Source organism: Polypterus senegalus, chromosome 4 (genome assembly GCF_016835505.1).
Source record: "Polypterus senegalus isolate Bchr_013 chromosome 4, ASM1683550v1, whole genome shotgun sequence".
In the NCBI taxonomy this organism is placed as follows: domain Eukaryota; kingdom Metazoa; phylum Chordata; class Cladistia; order Polypteriformes; family Polypteridae; genus Polypterus; species Polypterus senegalus.
The window spans coordinates 71321881-71337944 of NC_053157.1; the positions used below are offsets into that span (position 1 = coordinate 71321881).

The 16064-nt window shown below is 38.3% G+C and overlaps 1 protein-coding gene across 1 annotated transcript; it reads left to right on the forward strand.

Moving 5' to 3' along the window:
- Nucleotides 1-2114: 2114 nt before the first annotated feature.
- LOC120527438 (vegetative cell wall protein gp1-like) lies at nucleotides 2115-9725 on the forward strand. Its single transcript, XM_039750848.1, has 4 exons — nucleotides 2115-2362; nucleotides 2668-2735; nucleotides 4158-5944; nucleotides 9427-9725. Exons 2-3 carry the CDS (start codon nucleotides 2682-2684, stop codon nucleotides 5940-5942), a joined length of 1839 nt encoding a protein of 612 aa, XP_039606782.1. The 5' UTR covers nucleotides 2115-2362; nucleotides 2668-2681; the 3' UTR covers nucleotides 5943-5944; nucleotides 9427-9725.
- Nucleotides 9726-16064: the final 6339 nt, after the last annotated feature.

Genomic DNA, 16064 nt, shown 5'->3' on the forward strand with positions numbered 1-16064 from the left:
GCCAAGAGGATTTTTATAAATACATAAAAGTAATTGCTCAATTAAATTCTTGATGCCATTGGTGATCTGCAGTTTCAAATATCTACATTATTTTCATGTTATTTTGTGCCAAAGTCATTAAACATGTTTTTTGATGAGTTTTGTTGTTTGCATACTTTTTCAGATCTGATGCAGAGTCCCTAAATATATTTTTAGTATTAACAACTCAGACTTTGAGTCTTAGTGTTACAGTGCTGCAACTGTATAGAAACTTTACCTTGCAGTTTCAGATACTGCGCACAGACATGCGTCTTTTGTGACCCTGAACTGGTTTCAAGAATGGAAAGATGGATAGATTAATATTTTCTTTCACTAAAGCTGCCCAAGGCAAAAAACAAAAACTGTATAGTAGTGTTACATGTTATAGTAATACAGAATACCATACTGGATTCTTATTATCTGACATTGCAAAGCTAATCTACCAGCTTACTCTTCTAAATCGAGAATCCTGGCAATACGTTGTATGTTTTTCGGACATCAAGTAAGAATTTCAATGTAGTCAGTAAACATGATTATATTATTACTACTACAGATTACTAAAAATAAACCAATATTTTCTCCTCATATTTAACTTTTTATGAAATTGGAAATTTTCTTTGACTTGCAATACCCTGTTTAGACTCAGAACTCATTGCTTGTGCTCAAATTTCTGCTACTATACTGACAGTTTAGCCTGAATTTATGTGATGACCAAAGTTGACCTTAAGAGGCTGCAGCTTTTCTGAAGGTTGGTAACATCAGTACAGTATATTCAGTTTTAAGGCAGCATCTCATGGTAACATAATTCATATTAATTTAATTTAGGGTTGCTACAAAGCTAATAAGGTAGGACCCAACCATGGGGCACTGCACAGGACCAGTTTAGACCCAGTTATTAAAATCTTTGATGAAAACTGGAGTCCTGTAACAAAAACCTCATGCAGATGTAGAGAGAACATTCAAGTGTATGACCAAGATTCAAACCTGCAAAGCCGGGAATGAAGCCATGAATGAAGCCATGAGGCATCAGCATGAGACTGAACCACTTTACTTCTTATACTTGAAGCAAGGTGAAATTAACAATGTACTGGAGGAGCAGGAAGGGCTTGTAAAGAAAAACAAGCCTCAGAATGATGCACACTCAGTTATTTGTTGCTGTAGGGCAGTGCTTCTCAAATAGTGGGGCACGCCTCCGTCAAGGGGGGCACGTTTGACATCCGGGAACATGCTTTTTTATTTTTCTTTTAAATTTTTTTTGAATTTAGAATGCACTTTAAATCTTTTCTGAAACATTTAATAAAGCTATTCTTTGTTGTAAATTGGTCCTTATTTCTTTCTTTTTTATTCTCTTATACGTTAATAAGGATACAGTGTTATGCAGAGGTGTACTTATAACAATTTTATAGATAAATGATACTATTTATAGTCGTGCGGGGGGTGCGAGATGTTTTCTTCTTCCTAGGGGGGCATGACAGAAAATAATTGAGAAGCACTGCTGTAGGGGGAGATTCCTGTTACTTTGCAATTTTTGCACTTGTAGATTGAAAGAGCAAAACAAATAAAATTAATTATTTATGAATATCCCAAAGAGAAAAATTGCAATTTAATGACATTTGATAATGTTAGTTGGTTGTAGGGTGGCACAGTAGTTAGTTCTGCTACTTCACAGATCCACCACCCCGTGTTCAACTCCCATTCCTAGTAGTTGTCTATATTGAGTTTTCATGTTTTCCCTGTGTCTGTGTAGATTTTCCTGGTATTTTAAGTTTCCTTTCACATTCCTAAGAAGGTGTAGGATAGGTTAACTGACTACTTTATACGGGACCCTTGCACTTGAGTGCTCCTTGAGTTTTCACTGTCTTGTTCCCAGTGTAGAATGACTTCCAACCACATGAACTTCAAATGGATTAAGTGTGTCTGAGAGAGTTATTTTGATATTTTGTTGCGAAAATGTTATCCAGTAAAATCTAGAACTTCAATATTATGATTCAGGGCACTCATAACAGGAGAATTGTTTGTATTTATTTTTGCTCACGTAAAAACACATTTACTTCTTCAACCGGTTTTAATTTTGCCACAAGACTGTGGTAAGGCACCTCTGGAGTCCTGCATGATAATTTTGCAAAATATTAGATCATAAAGAGTGTAATTAGTAGTGGTGTAGTATAAATGTGCTTGCAAAATTAGTAATAGTTCTGAACCTCAGAGAAGTTGATTGGTTACTTTTCCACCCTCACTTACCTTAAATTCATTGGCTCACTGACATTTTTAATGTAGAGGAGAATACTGAAGAACAGCGAACACTTTTAAAGCATAGAAATGAATCACCATTCAATGCATTAAGGTAAGTGAAACATTTTCAAAAATTACTGGGCTATAGTTTTATCCTTCCTATAATCTGTAAATAATACTAGTAATAATAATAGTAATTAGCTGTATTAATTTTGTTATAACTATTGGATTGCTTTCAGATTCAGATTCTTCTTGTTTTCCTCAGAAAAAACATAGGGATATACTGTTTCATGCATGCAATACATCTGAGGAATCATGCACATTTAACCTAATAATTTAAAAGTTCTGTATGTATTCATAAATATATTTTAAGCATTGTAGTACAATTTTAATTTTTTATCTTTGAAATGATTGCAGAAATTCCTTTAAAAATGAAGATTACACTTTTGGTTCTCTACAGTTTTCATGCGGGCTGTTGCATTCCAGTAAGTTGAATTATAATGCTGTATCTTCATTTACTTGTAAATAATTGTATTTAATTTTATATAAATAGTTTTGACAAAAATCATAGTCTCAACAGAGTGACTTAGTTAAGCAGACATATAAATGCAGCTGTTGTCAGCTCACAGCGGTGCAGAAATTATGTGTGGTGTTGCATGCAGGTTATATTTTCTTTAATTTATACCCTGTGAGGAAGTGCCCAAGCTGCTAAGTGGTTGCCAGGGCAAGGCACCATCAGGTTGTTTTAAAGTAGTGATAGATCTAAAGGGTGGTTTCCAAGAAAAAGAAAAAGATACTGCATTTGAGATAGATTGTAGTAGAACAAGGCCCACTAGGTGGAGGTACACTCTAGGTATTGCGTGTTCTAGAAGGGTAACAGGCAGGGACACTTCTACATAGATTGAAAAACGGTGGTCTGTGTGGAAGGTTCTAATGAATTGAGAGATCACTAACTGTCAGGATGACTGATTTTCTTCAAATAGGCAACCCCTCCTGGTTACTAAAGGGGACATGCCACCAGAAAGCAAAATGGGATCTTGCTGTCCTGTTCCATCATTACAGCTGGCAGCATCACAGGTGCCTGAGAGATCTGTCCTCTTCCTAAAGGCTCATGGTTGCAGGAAAACCAGGGTGCACTAGGTGCTGGACCTAGCCTAGAAGGAATGTTGGTGTACCCCAGATCCCACAAAAGATTCCAGGAATTGATCAAAAATAATTGCGGAATGGGGATTAAAGGCATCTGAAGACCTGAACCTATCTGAGTGTGTAGACAGTGTAGAATTTCTGGTCAATTCTTAACTGCAGGGAGAAAGAGAGGCCAGGGTCAAACGAAATATGTAGAAGAAAGGCAAAAAGACACCCTACACACAGGATGGAGGAAAGCAGCCCGTATAATTAAGTGTTTTGATTTTTGAGTTGTGCTTTATGCTGTCTTTCTGGTTCATTCTTTGAGTTAATAACTGCACCATTTTTATAACCAATCTGTTATAAGTATATCATACATGGTTTTCATTTAATTTTTCTGAACCAAATGGATCCAGCACACTGGATTCAAATCTTGTGCCCAGTCGTTGTCCATGTGGAGTCTGAACTTCTTCTCCAGTTGCTGACAAACCTAAATTGCCCCTAGTGTGAGTGAGAGCATGGGTCTATGAGAGGTGGGCCATGTGAACCTACTGCTATCTTGTCCAGGGTTGTGTCAACCTAGTAGTTAGAGCTGCTAAGTTTGTCTCCTTTCCACTTCCTATCCTGAACTGGATTAGCCAGATCTGAGAATGTATGCATGTATCAATAGATATATAGTCAAGAGACAATTAATATTTCACAGCATTCTTATAATGAAATAAAATTTTAAGAGTTTTTTTTTTCCTTACTCTGATTTGTGTTTTTATACTTTGTTTTTACAGTTTATTCAAAATGGTGAACAAATTAAAAAACCTTCAGCACAGTTTGCTCCAAGGCATGCATATCCACTTTTCTACCCAAGGTATCAACCCAGGCTTCCACCATTAGTATATCCTAGATGGCCCACTTACCCTCCAGTGCCTGTACCCAGACCAGCAGTTCCTCCTGTAATTGTAATATCACCCAGATCTTCAGGCCCCTCCACTCGTGGCGGTATTCCATTACCAGGAGGCACACCCAGTTCAGGGATTGGAGGAACGTCTCCTGCATCGCCTCCTTCCCCCGCACCAATACCTGTGCCAGTACCAGTGCCCGTGCCCATGCCAGTACCAAGACCTGCTCCACCCACTGCTCCTGCTATAAGACCTGCTCCTGCCCCTGTTTCTCTGCCAGCACAGCAGAGTCCCCAAATTATTGTTCTTCCTCAAGCACCAGCCCCACCTCGTCCTTCACCACCATCAATTATATTTTTACCACCTACTGTTATATCAAGAGCAGGTGGAGGCTCTGGAGGCAATGGGGCTGCACGTGGATCTAGGCCTGGAATAAATGGGTTAGGGCCAGGACCCGGGACTGGAACAGGTCCTCTTTTTGGACAGGCAATTGGTCCAGGGCCTGGAACTGGTCCAGCACCTGGATTTGGTCCTGCACCTGGATTTGGTCCAGGTGGCTCTGTCTTTTCTGGTGGTGGCAGTGGTCCTGTACAACCAGTAGCACAGGTGCCTATACCTGCACCACCCCCTGCTCCTATTTTCATATTTCCTTTTATTCCACCAGAATCTGGACGATTCTCAGATGGGCCTCGTCAACCAATAGCAGCACCAACTCCAGCCCCTTCACCAGCCCCAGCCCCAGCCCCTGTTATTGTCATATACCCACCAACTGAAAAAGATGCCAATGGACTCAATGGCCAGATTCCAGGACAAGCATTTCCTCCTGCAATACAACCACCACCACAACCCCCACCATCTCCTCCTCCTCCTCCTCCTCCTCCTCCACCACCACCAATATTTATTTTTCCTCCTGCACCAGCACCACCACCACCACCACCTGCACTGGCACCTGCTCCTTCCACGGGGGCTGCAGGTATTCCTTCATTTTTGCCTCCACCAGCCCCTGCCCCTGCTCCTGCCCCTTCTGTTTTCATATTTCCACCACCTAGTCCTTTACCAGAAGATCCAGTTCCCCCACCTGTCCCTCCAGCACCATCAGGAGAAGGAGATGCCTCTGGTACAGATCCCTTATTTCCCATTGCTCCTGTATTTGTTTTTCCACCACCAGCTCCTGTTCTAACACCATCTACCTCAGACCCATCTGAAGGAGAAACACTGTCTCCAGTATCAGCATCTCCATGTCCCTTCTCTGGCTTAGCTCCATCCCCAAGCCCAGTACCTGCTCCCATTCCTGCTCCAGCTCCGACAATATTTATTTTTCCCCCACCATCAGGTCCTGAAGCTAGTCCAGCAGGTCCAGATTTTACTGATGCTGCCCATTTATTTCCTGCACCATCTCCCCCAGCTCCAGGCGCTCCTATATTTATTTTTCCTGATTCACGTGGTGACTTAGATGGGCCAGTCTATGGCAATGAAGAGTATGGCTTCCCTGTGGATTCAGGGTATCCAGTTATATCACTTGGAATGTTGAAGTCACCCAAAACACCTCCTTCAACATCTAAAATGAAACGCTCCTATGTGTGGAATAAGTTAGTTCAAGCTCCAAGCGAAAAACAAATGCCTTCATTAAAACTACATTCCACAGTAACTGGAAAACAGCAAAAAATGGCTTAAAGGTAAATTTTTATAAATATTTAATTACACATGTAAACATAAATTTAAAACATGCAGACTTACAAATTGCTTTTGGCAGGTTTATAATAGTGGAGTGGCATGGTAGCACTGTTAGAACTGATGATTTATACATGCAGCGTTCTGGGTTTGAATGCAATGCCCAGTTGTTGTCTTTGTGGTTTTTATGTTCTTCCTTTGTCTGTGTGAGTTACCCTATGGGTACTGTAGTTTTTTGTTCCACATCCTCAAAGACATACAGTACAGGGAATTTTAATTGGTGACTGTGTGAGTGGAGATGTGTGGTTGAGTGGGCCCTGTCATGTCCAAGTGCTGTTTCCAACCTTGTGCTTAGTGCTGCCAAACTAGGCCCTAGCACCCAACCCCACCAACATGAACCTGAAATGGATGAAGTGAATTTGCGTATGTAATGTAAATACAGTGAAGAAGGTTTGATTTTTTCTTTAACATTACCCCTTTGCTCTGCCCAATATGACCAGGGTTTCATGCAGATTGCAAGCCTTCTTGGGTCCCAACAAAAAGATACATGCAGGTCACTCCATCACAACTGCTTAAACAAGAGGACACAGATGAGTGTTTATGAACTCACATGTAATGCTTTCTCTACAATGGCACTGCAGTCATTAGACAAAGATTTCGCACAAAAAATCTTTTTGTAATATAATTGTAATGCTGGTGACTTTTTATTCATACTTTTTAAAAGCAAACAAATGTCAAACAAATGTAATTCATTAGTAGATTACTTAAAAATGTGTGATTTTGTTACACAACCTGTTTTTTCCAATTCAAGATGACGGAAGGCTGCATCTAACCCAACAGCACTGTCCATAATCCAAGAACTAATTTTGATCAGCACACATCCATTGTCGCTCCAGGCTAATTTAGTCACCTGCTTCCTAATACAACTGTCTTTGGTATGAAAACGTTTAGAGTGACGGGAAGAATATATACATTTCACTGAAAGAGGGCCAGGTTTTAATCCCATGACTCTGGATCTCTGAGTCTGAACAGTCAGCTACAACACAAACATACTGCTTTGTGTCACTTAAATATTATATGATTTTTAAAAGTGTTTTCTTCAATACATAATCTACTTTCTGATGGCCCTGATTTCCCCAAGCAAAGTGTGTGCAGTTTTCTGTATTAAAATAACTGCTTAATACACAGGTCAGCATTTAATGACTGTTTATTTAGACATACTGTATATTGGTTTATGTTCTAAGCCAAGTAATCCATCATTAAGCCATTGTTTCAAACAGGAGATTTTTTAATCATCCATATGTTTTCTGACCAACATCAGACACATGGGAACTGGTGTCTGTCCTATTAACACAGGGAACAAGGTAGTAAACTACACTGAGTGTGACACTAGCTGACCACTTTGACTCATACAGGGCCAGATTAGATTTGCTACTGAACCTTCCACACTTTAATCAGTTTCCTGCTTAAAATGATAACAAATAAAATATAATGTAAAAGGGGCCTTTGATGAGCATTTACCATATATACTCACGTATAAGTTGGGTCTTGAAACCCGAAAAATCGATCATAAAATCAGACCCCGAGTTATACGCCCATTCAAAAATACGACACTTAATTTTTTTTTTTACCTACATCTTCTTGCCTCCTCCTAACTCGCACCAGTTTCTCAGACCCATCGAATTTGGTTGCAGCAGCACAGTTACCAATTTCTTTTGTGACTTCAATGACTTTTAAGTTAAAACCAGCTTCATATTTTCTTCTGATCGAAGGATGCTCTTACGATAAAGGTCTATGAGGGTGTGAGATACAAAGAACACAAAACAGCGCAAACGGTATTACCGTGTGGTCACGTAGGCACAATACATAGAAAAAAAAGGCAGTGTGCTCCATGGTTACTCTCTTAGGTGGGCATTAGCATATCATAATCTCTTGGACCAATAGCTTGAAGTTTTCCGCATTCGACTTATACAACTGACATTATAAAATACTGGAAATTATACTGTAAAATCAAGCCCTGACTTATACGGGGGAAGACTTAAATGTCATTATATAGTACATGTTAGAAATGAGGCCCATTCAATGAGTAAAGACCTAAGTTAACAGAAACAAATATGAGGGTAAGCCTTGACCGGAATGGGAAAGCAACTCTTTTTAATAATATAAAATGTACTGGTAATGAGTCGCCTTATAATATATTGAACTTGTTCTGTAGATTAGAAACTACAAAATATTACTTGTGAACTGGAGGTTCATTTAATAGTATTGCTTTCTAAGAAATCCTGGCAGTAAGGTTCCTACTTTGTCAATAGGTGACTCTAATTTAGCCATTTATGAGATGTTGAGAAATTCAGGCCTTATTCTTGTGAAGATCAACTCTAGCATTTGGCAAACCTGCAATTCAAAAAGCAGGCTCAGAAGCTAGATGGATCGAAGGAAAGAAAAAAATACTTTTATTTCTATAAGATATACTGCTCATTGTACAATCATTAAGACGTGTGGGGCTACTTCAAAAATAAAATCCATAGTGTAAAATATATTTCAATAAGTTAATAGCACATGTAAAATAACACTTTGACACAGTAGTATACGTGTTTAATTGCTTTAGGTTCTGTAAGATATTGCCTTAGTAAAAAGGGATGTCATGTGGCATCATGGCATGAGTTAACCCCAAGCGGGGCATTAAAAAAAGAAACAAATGATACAGATTGTTAGATTCCACCACTGCTTTAAACTGTGAATTAGCTGGGTCAGTAGGGTTAAAAACTGTAAGCTTAAAGTAGGCTTAGTGTCAATTCAGTTTGGCAAAGATTCTCCATTTGAAGAAATAGTTTGAAAAAGGTGATAAAGAGTGAATTTACAGGTAAAAGTAAAAGTGCCTTAATAAACAAGCAAAAAGTATTCTATTTGTTTTCTCCCTCTTCCTTTGGTACTCTGGGTTTCTGCTATGGTCATCCTTCCCTTGTCTGATAATCACATAATTTTTATTAGCTGTGGAATATGCTGTCATGGAAAAATGATAGATGGGAATGATAGGACAGTCCCTACATCAATGGATTGAAGGCCAGAGGTCCACATGACCATCATCATCTAATTTTTCCATGTGAAGCCTGAAAACCATGAGAACTGATTGAGACCATTTATGTTAGGTAGAAGGCCTAGAGGGGGCTGGGTGGTCTTGTGGTGTCACAACCACTGCAGAGGTTTTTGGGTTTTTTTTCTCCAGCTCGTGGAGTTTTTTTTGTTGTTTTTTCTGTCCTCCTGGCCATCAGACCTTACTTTATTCTTTGTTACTTAGTATTACCTAACCTTATTTTGATATTTTTCTTCATCTTGTTCATCACTTTGAGCTACATCATTTGTATGAAAACATGCTATATAAATACATGCTGCTGTTGTTGTTTACTTCATTCTGTTAGCTGTTTACTTCCATTATGTCTAGTTATTCCACAAATAACTTTTCTGCTTTGTTCTGTTTTCTTTGCAGATGTGTCTTAGCAGCAATTCCTCCTCCAGACGTTTCATGCATAATGGTGCATAAGCAATCTAAAGATGCTGAAGATTAAGTTTTGCTGTTAACTTTGCACAGACCTGGCATAATTTTAAGAGTGAAATTGTGCTTGACAAAGAAACCAGCTAAATTAAATAAATATCAGGCATTGGATGTTAATCAATCTGTAACTTCATGGAACATTTATCACTATATCATTACTGTTAACATAAAGATAACTAACTTGTTGAAAAATTAATCATTAAGAAATGCTAAGAGTGTCTGTAAACTCAAATAAAGTATTGTAAATATGTGTAATTGGATTATTTGATTATTGGATTGAGATTATTGTGTGTAATTGGATTGTTTGATTACTGAATTGAGATTTAGGCACATAAGAATACACTACATGTTGGGATGAGGCAAAAGAGGGAAATATAAAATAGCGTGGTGAAAAATCTGGTATTTTTCAGGTCAATATTTTTTAATCATGGCAATATTCATTTGTCATGGGAAATTGTGTTCTTAAATGAAGCATTTTTAATAAAATTAAAGTAATGCCATGCATCTTCTTGGATGTTAAAATAGTATCTGAGGGATACCAGTCGAAATATGAAAACAAATTGCCAAATCTGTTCATTTTAAAGAAGCAAAGATTTTCTTCAGAGATATGTTTATAATGATAAAAGCAAGTCAGAAGAAATAAATATATGCAGTGATCCCTTGCTGTATCGCGCTTTGATTTTCGCGGTTTTGCTCTATCGTGGATTTTATATGTAAGCATATGTAAATGTATATTGCGGATTTTTCGCTGATTCATGGATTTCTGCGGACAATGGGTCTTTTAATTTATGGTACATGCTTCCTCAGTTTGTTTGCCCAGTTGATTTCATACAAGGGACGCTATTGGCAGATGGCTTAGAAGCTACCCAATCAGAGCACGTATTACATATTAACTAAAACTCCTCAATGCTATAAGATATGCCTCCTGCGCGGTGCTCGATTGTTTGCTTGTCTCTGCCTCTACGTATCTCACCCACTCTGACATTCTCTGTGCCTGACGGAGGGGGTGTGAGCAGAGGTGCTGTTTGCACAGAAGCTGTTTGCCTAGTGGATACGGACGATCCTCTAAGAAATGCCGCTTTATCGAGGTGCGTCCAAAAGCACACTTATTGATTTTTTGATTGTTTGCTTTAATCTTGCGCTCTCTCTCTCTCTCTGACGTTCTCTGCGCTTGACGGAGGAGATGTGAGCAGAGGGCTTTTGCACAGAGGCTGTTTGCTTAGAAGATAGGGACGCTCCTGTAAAAATGCTGAAAGGCTACCTTCGCATTGATCCCTTCATTGCCGCTGCTTTATCGCGGTGCTTGCATACTTAAAAGCGCAACAGCCCTATTGATTTTTCATTGTTTACTTTACTCTCTCTCTGACATTCTCCGCTCCTTACGCGCACTTTGAAGAGGAAGATATGTTTGCATTCTTTTAATTGTGAGAAAGAACTGTCATCTCTGTCTTGTCATGGAGCACAGTTTAAACTTTTGACTAAAGGGTGTTATTTCATGTCTAGAGGGCTCTAATAATGTTAAAAAACGTATTTAGAAGGTCGTAAACAGGTTTTCTATGCTCTAACTGCGAAAATATTAGATTTATAAATAAAGAATCCTACTTCGTGGAAATTCATTTATCTGTCTGGAGCGGATTAACCGCGATAAACAAGGGTTTACTGTATAACTGTGCGGAGAATATTTATAAACAGTGTGGGAGAGTTTCTAAGGGCTTAAAATATATAAAAATAATCATACAAACATATGGTTTCTACTTCGCGGATTTTCACCTATCGCGGGGGGTTCTGGAACGCAACTCCCGCGATTGAGGAGGGATTACTGTATCACAAATTCTGGGCACTATTTTTCCTGAGGCAATTGTATGTTCTTCTTCACATCTTCATTCACTTTGTTATACACTCACCTAAAGGATTATTAGGAACACCATACTAATACGGTGTTTGACCCCCTTTCGCCTTTAGAACTGCCTTAATTCTACGTGGCATTGATTCAACAAGGTGCTGAAAGCATTCTTTAGAAATGTTGGCCCATATTGATAGGATAGCATCTTGCAGTTGATGGAGATTTGTGGGATGCACATCCAGGGCACGAAGCTCCCGTTCCACCACATCCCAAAGCTGCTCTATTGGGTTGAGATCTGGTGACTGTGGGGGCCATTTTAGTACAGTGAACTCATTGTCATGTTCAAGAAACCAATTTGAAATGATTCGAGCTTTGTGACATGGTGCATTATCCTGCAGTATGGCAGTAGCCATCAGAGGATGGGTACATGGTGGTCATGAAGGGATGGACATGGTCAGAAACAATGCTCAGGTAGCCCATGGCATTTAAATGATGCCCAATTGGTACTAAGGGGCCTAAAGTGTGCCAAGAAAACATCCCCCACACCATTACACCACCACCACCAGCCTGCACAGTGGTAACAAGGCATGATGGATCCATGTTCTCATTCTGTTTACGCCAAATTCTGACCATTTGAATGTCTCAACAGAAATCGAGACTCATCAGACCAGGCAACATTTTTCCAGTCTTCAACTGTCCAATTTTGGTGAGATCGTGCAAATTGTAGCCTCTTTTTCCTATTTGTAGTAGAGATGAGTGGTACCCGGTGGGGTCTTCTGCTGTTGTAGCCTATCTGCCTCAAGGTTGTGCGTGTTGTGGCTTCATAAATGCTTTGCTGAATACCTCGGTTGTAACGAGTGGTTATTTCAGTCAAAGTTGCTCTTCTATCAGCTTGAATCAGTCAGCCCATTCTCCTCTGACCTGTAGCATCACAGGACTGCCGCATACTGGATGTTTTTCCCTTTTCACACCATTCTTTGTAAACCCTAGAAATGGGTGTGCGTGAAAATCCCAGTAACTGAGCAGACTGTGAAATACTCAGACTGGCCCGTCTGGCACCAACAACCATGCCACGCTCAAAATATGCTTAAATCACCTTTCTTTCCCATTCTGACATTCAGTTTGGAGTTCAGGAGATTGTCTTGACCAGGACCACACCCCTAAATGCATTGAAGCAACTGCCATGTGATTGGTTGATTAGATAATTGCATTAATGAGAAATTGAACAGGTGTTCCTAATAATCCTTTAGGTGAGTGTATATTGTCATGTAAATAAGGAAGTAAAATAGCAGGAAATAGCAAGCCTATCCTTTAAAGGTGTTTAAAGAGTAAAGTGAAAATGAAGTGAAAAGTAAAGTGAAATCAGGCCTTCTTCATTGTTTTTCCGGAATATATTAAGGGTTTCCATCTTACACCTTGATGTAAGTCACTTTTTGCCTTCCTGTTTATATTGGTTAATGTGACTAGTTTTTTAGGCCACAGATTTACACTTCAAACCAATTTACCCTATAGCAGTGTTTCTCAACCAAAAAAAAAATGCATTCAGACACCAGAAAACATGCAAACTCCTCTTATTGAGGAACCAGACATGAGATTTGATCCTAGGGTGCTGGATCCATGAGGCATCATCATAATCAGATCGACTAAGAAGAAAGTTAAAAACAAAGTACAGAATAAGTCCTCAGTGTGAAAGACAATTAGCCCATCTATTACAGATCTCTCCAGTCCCTCCAACTGTGGGAGTATTCCAGCCAAATTTCCTACCACAAAACCTCCTTCTCACTTTTCCAATCCTTATCCACCCTATGTTCACCTGAGACTCAGCAATCACTGTTTTTTTAAAATACTTGAAAAACATATTTTTGTTATTTAGAGGTATTAGAAAATTAAAATAAGGAAGCAGTTTAAAGCTTGAGTTAGAAAATACCACATAAGACAAATACAAGGCAACAAAAGAAAAAAAAAATTATAGTGCAGGGTCTAAATGTAAAAGTACCCCATCAGACTGTTTAGGCACTTTTATTTTTTCCTTCTTCCTGTTCATTTTTCTCTCCTTCTGATGTCACTTTTTCCTTTGGCTGTCAGTCCATTATCTTCAGTTCAGCTTAATTTTACAGTTATAGGCCTTCCGAAAGACCTGCGAATATTCCAAAACCAAATAAGTCAACATATTTTAGCCTGTGTCTCTGTTTTATGCAGGGCATCAGTTTTCACCCTTTGCAGCACTCGTGTCCCCTAATTATGGACCCACAGAAAGTGAGTAATACTCACTGAGGTAGATGGACCGGTAAAACTTTATTTTAGGTGTCCATTATAGGCAGGTATTAACAGTCTCCATTTTATAAAGCATCATGATATGTTCTTTATGAATTGTATAAAACAATGAAACATAACAATAGCATATTTTAAGAGTTTTATCATTTTAATGAGCATTTATTATTGTTAATAGTAAAGTTAATACAATATTTACCAACTGTCAGTGGATGCTTCATAATGAATACTAAAATGTGACTGATGGATTAAAAACTGCAGTCACCTATAAAATGTGTTTGTTCCAAACTGTACCATACATAAAGCCGGAGATACAATTCATAAATGCAAAGGGGAGAAAAACATTCTAACGTTTAAATTTGTTGCTAAAATCCACTTCTATCTATTCACTCATTAATGTTCAATCTCAATATTAGAGTAGAGAGTTGGATTCTGTCTTAGGAGCCAGGTTGGAAAGCCAGTTCTCTCACTCTCACCTAGTAACTTGATCTGAAATTCTACTGCATTATGTTAGATGTACACAGAAGCACAAACATGTAACAAAAGCCCACTTATTGACTCAGTAGTAGTATTGTGTGGTATACAGGTAATAAGTAAATAAGTACTAAACTACCAAATTGTTAAAGTAGCAACATACCAACATTATGCAAATATGGTAATCTTACTAAATGAAAATGGGACTAAAATGACTTTATGCTGCAATACTTTGCTCATAAGGCAAATGAAGCTGAACATATTATAGTTTCTGTTTGATAATGGTGTTATAAGGCTTCTCTCCCCAAAGTCAACATATCAGATCTTTCCAAGCATTTATCATTTGCTAATTCCAAGATCTTCCAGAGGATGAGGACTACACAGATGTAAAATGATACTGACAGTAAAAATAAGAAAAGTTGAGATTAATGCATATTGGAGTACACTGGTGCAACAATTTCATATAGTGCAAGTTCACAAAGTAGTTTTTCCCAAGCTTGTTTGATGAACTGATACAAACACAAACTATTTCAAGCCCAATCATTGAGATTCTGTAACGTGCAAAACAAAACAGCATACTAGCATTAATCTCCAATGTAGTCCTATGCTTTGCACGCATTGTTTTAATTAATGCACATTTCACTAATGATATTTATTAGCATCAAAGGACAAAAAAAAAAATAAAATTCCAGCTATATTTTGCTTATTTCTATGAAACATTCTTATGTTGAAAATTTTCAGATACTAAACATATTGTGATGATCAGGGGCCTTATGTATAAACAGTACGTATGCACAAAAATGTTGCGTACTCCCGTTTCCAGGCTCAAATCACGATGTATAAAACCTAAACATGGATAAAGCCACGCACATTTTCATGGTAGCTCAAACCCTGGCGTATGCAAGTTCTCCACTTTTTTTTGCAAACTGGTGGCATCCAGCGTCAAAGCAGTGCTTTTGTTCCAGTGTGGTTTACCTTTCTTTTTTAGATCCACATCCCTGATGCAGCTTTATCATATACACTGAAATTAACCGCATATTGTTTATTAGTTAAAAGGCATCTGATTGTAATTAACCTGTAACAATATAATGGTCCACAGAATGGCCAAATTATTCCAAATACCATAGCTGCTTTAGCATTGTTACTCTCACTGCACCTTCTTCTTCTTTTTTCAGCTGCTCCTGTTATGGGTTGCCACACCAGATCATCTTTTTCGATATTACTCTCACTACTACTCACTACCACTCGTAGTATTTATATCACTGTGTCTGAGTGTGGAATCAAAGATCTACAGCAGCTGATCGGAAAGAGAATTATCGGTATACAGCACCAAGCACACGCTGCCTCAGCCAAGCTGCCTGTTTGAACTGCTTCCATATGGCAAACGCTTCAGAGCCTTTCCTGTACTGACCTCGCGGTTCAGAAACAGTTTCATTCCAAGAACTCTAAATGCAATCAATCAGTCCATCAAGTGCTCCTTGTAGAACTGTTTGTACTTATAAGTGCAATTGCCTCAATGTAAACTTGCAATACAATTATAATATTGCACAATCTGAGCCATTTTATAAAGCGTATATGACAATATCATTTTTAAGATGAAATGCAGCAAAATATGTTTATTACATTATACAGATTAAATGTTAAAATCATTTGAATAATGTATATTTTTAATAATTAAACATCTGAGGACACTGTCACAATACTTGCAAGGAGCTGGTGCCTTCCATTACATTGGTTTTTAGAAACCATTTAGGGACCATGTGCTTTCTGCAAAATTCATATACTACTGAATTTTCAGATATTATAAAGACAGCTAGTGCTGCTTTAGGAAAGAATAATAAGCAATGCTGATAAAAATTACTTTGTAGCTGATGCAAGTGGTTTGATAGCACTGCTGTACATTCTCCCAGTGTCTGTGTGTGTTTTTCTCTACAGTTAAATAATATGTGGTTTAGATTAACAGGAACGTCAAAATTGAACCTAT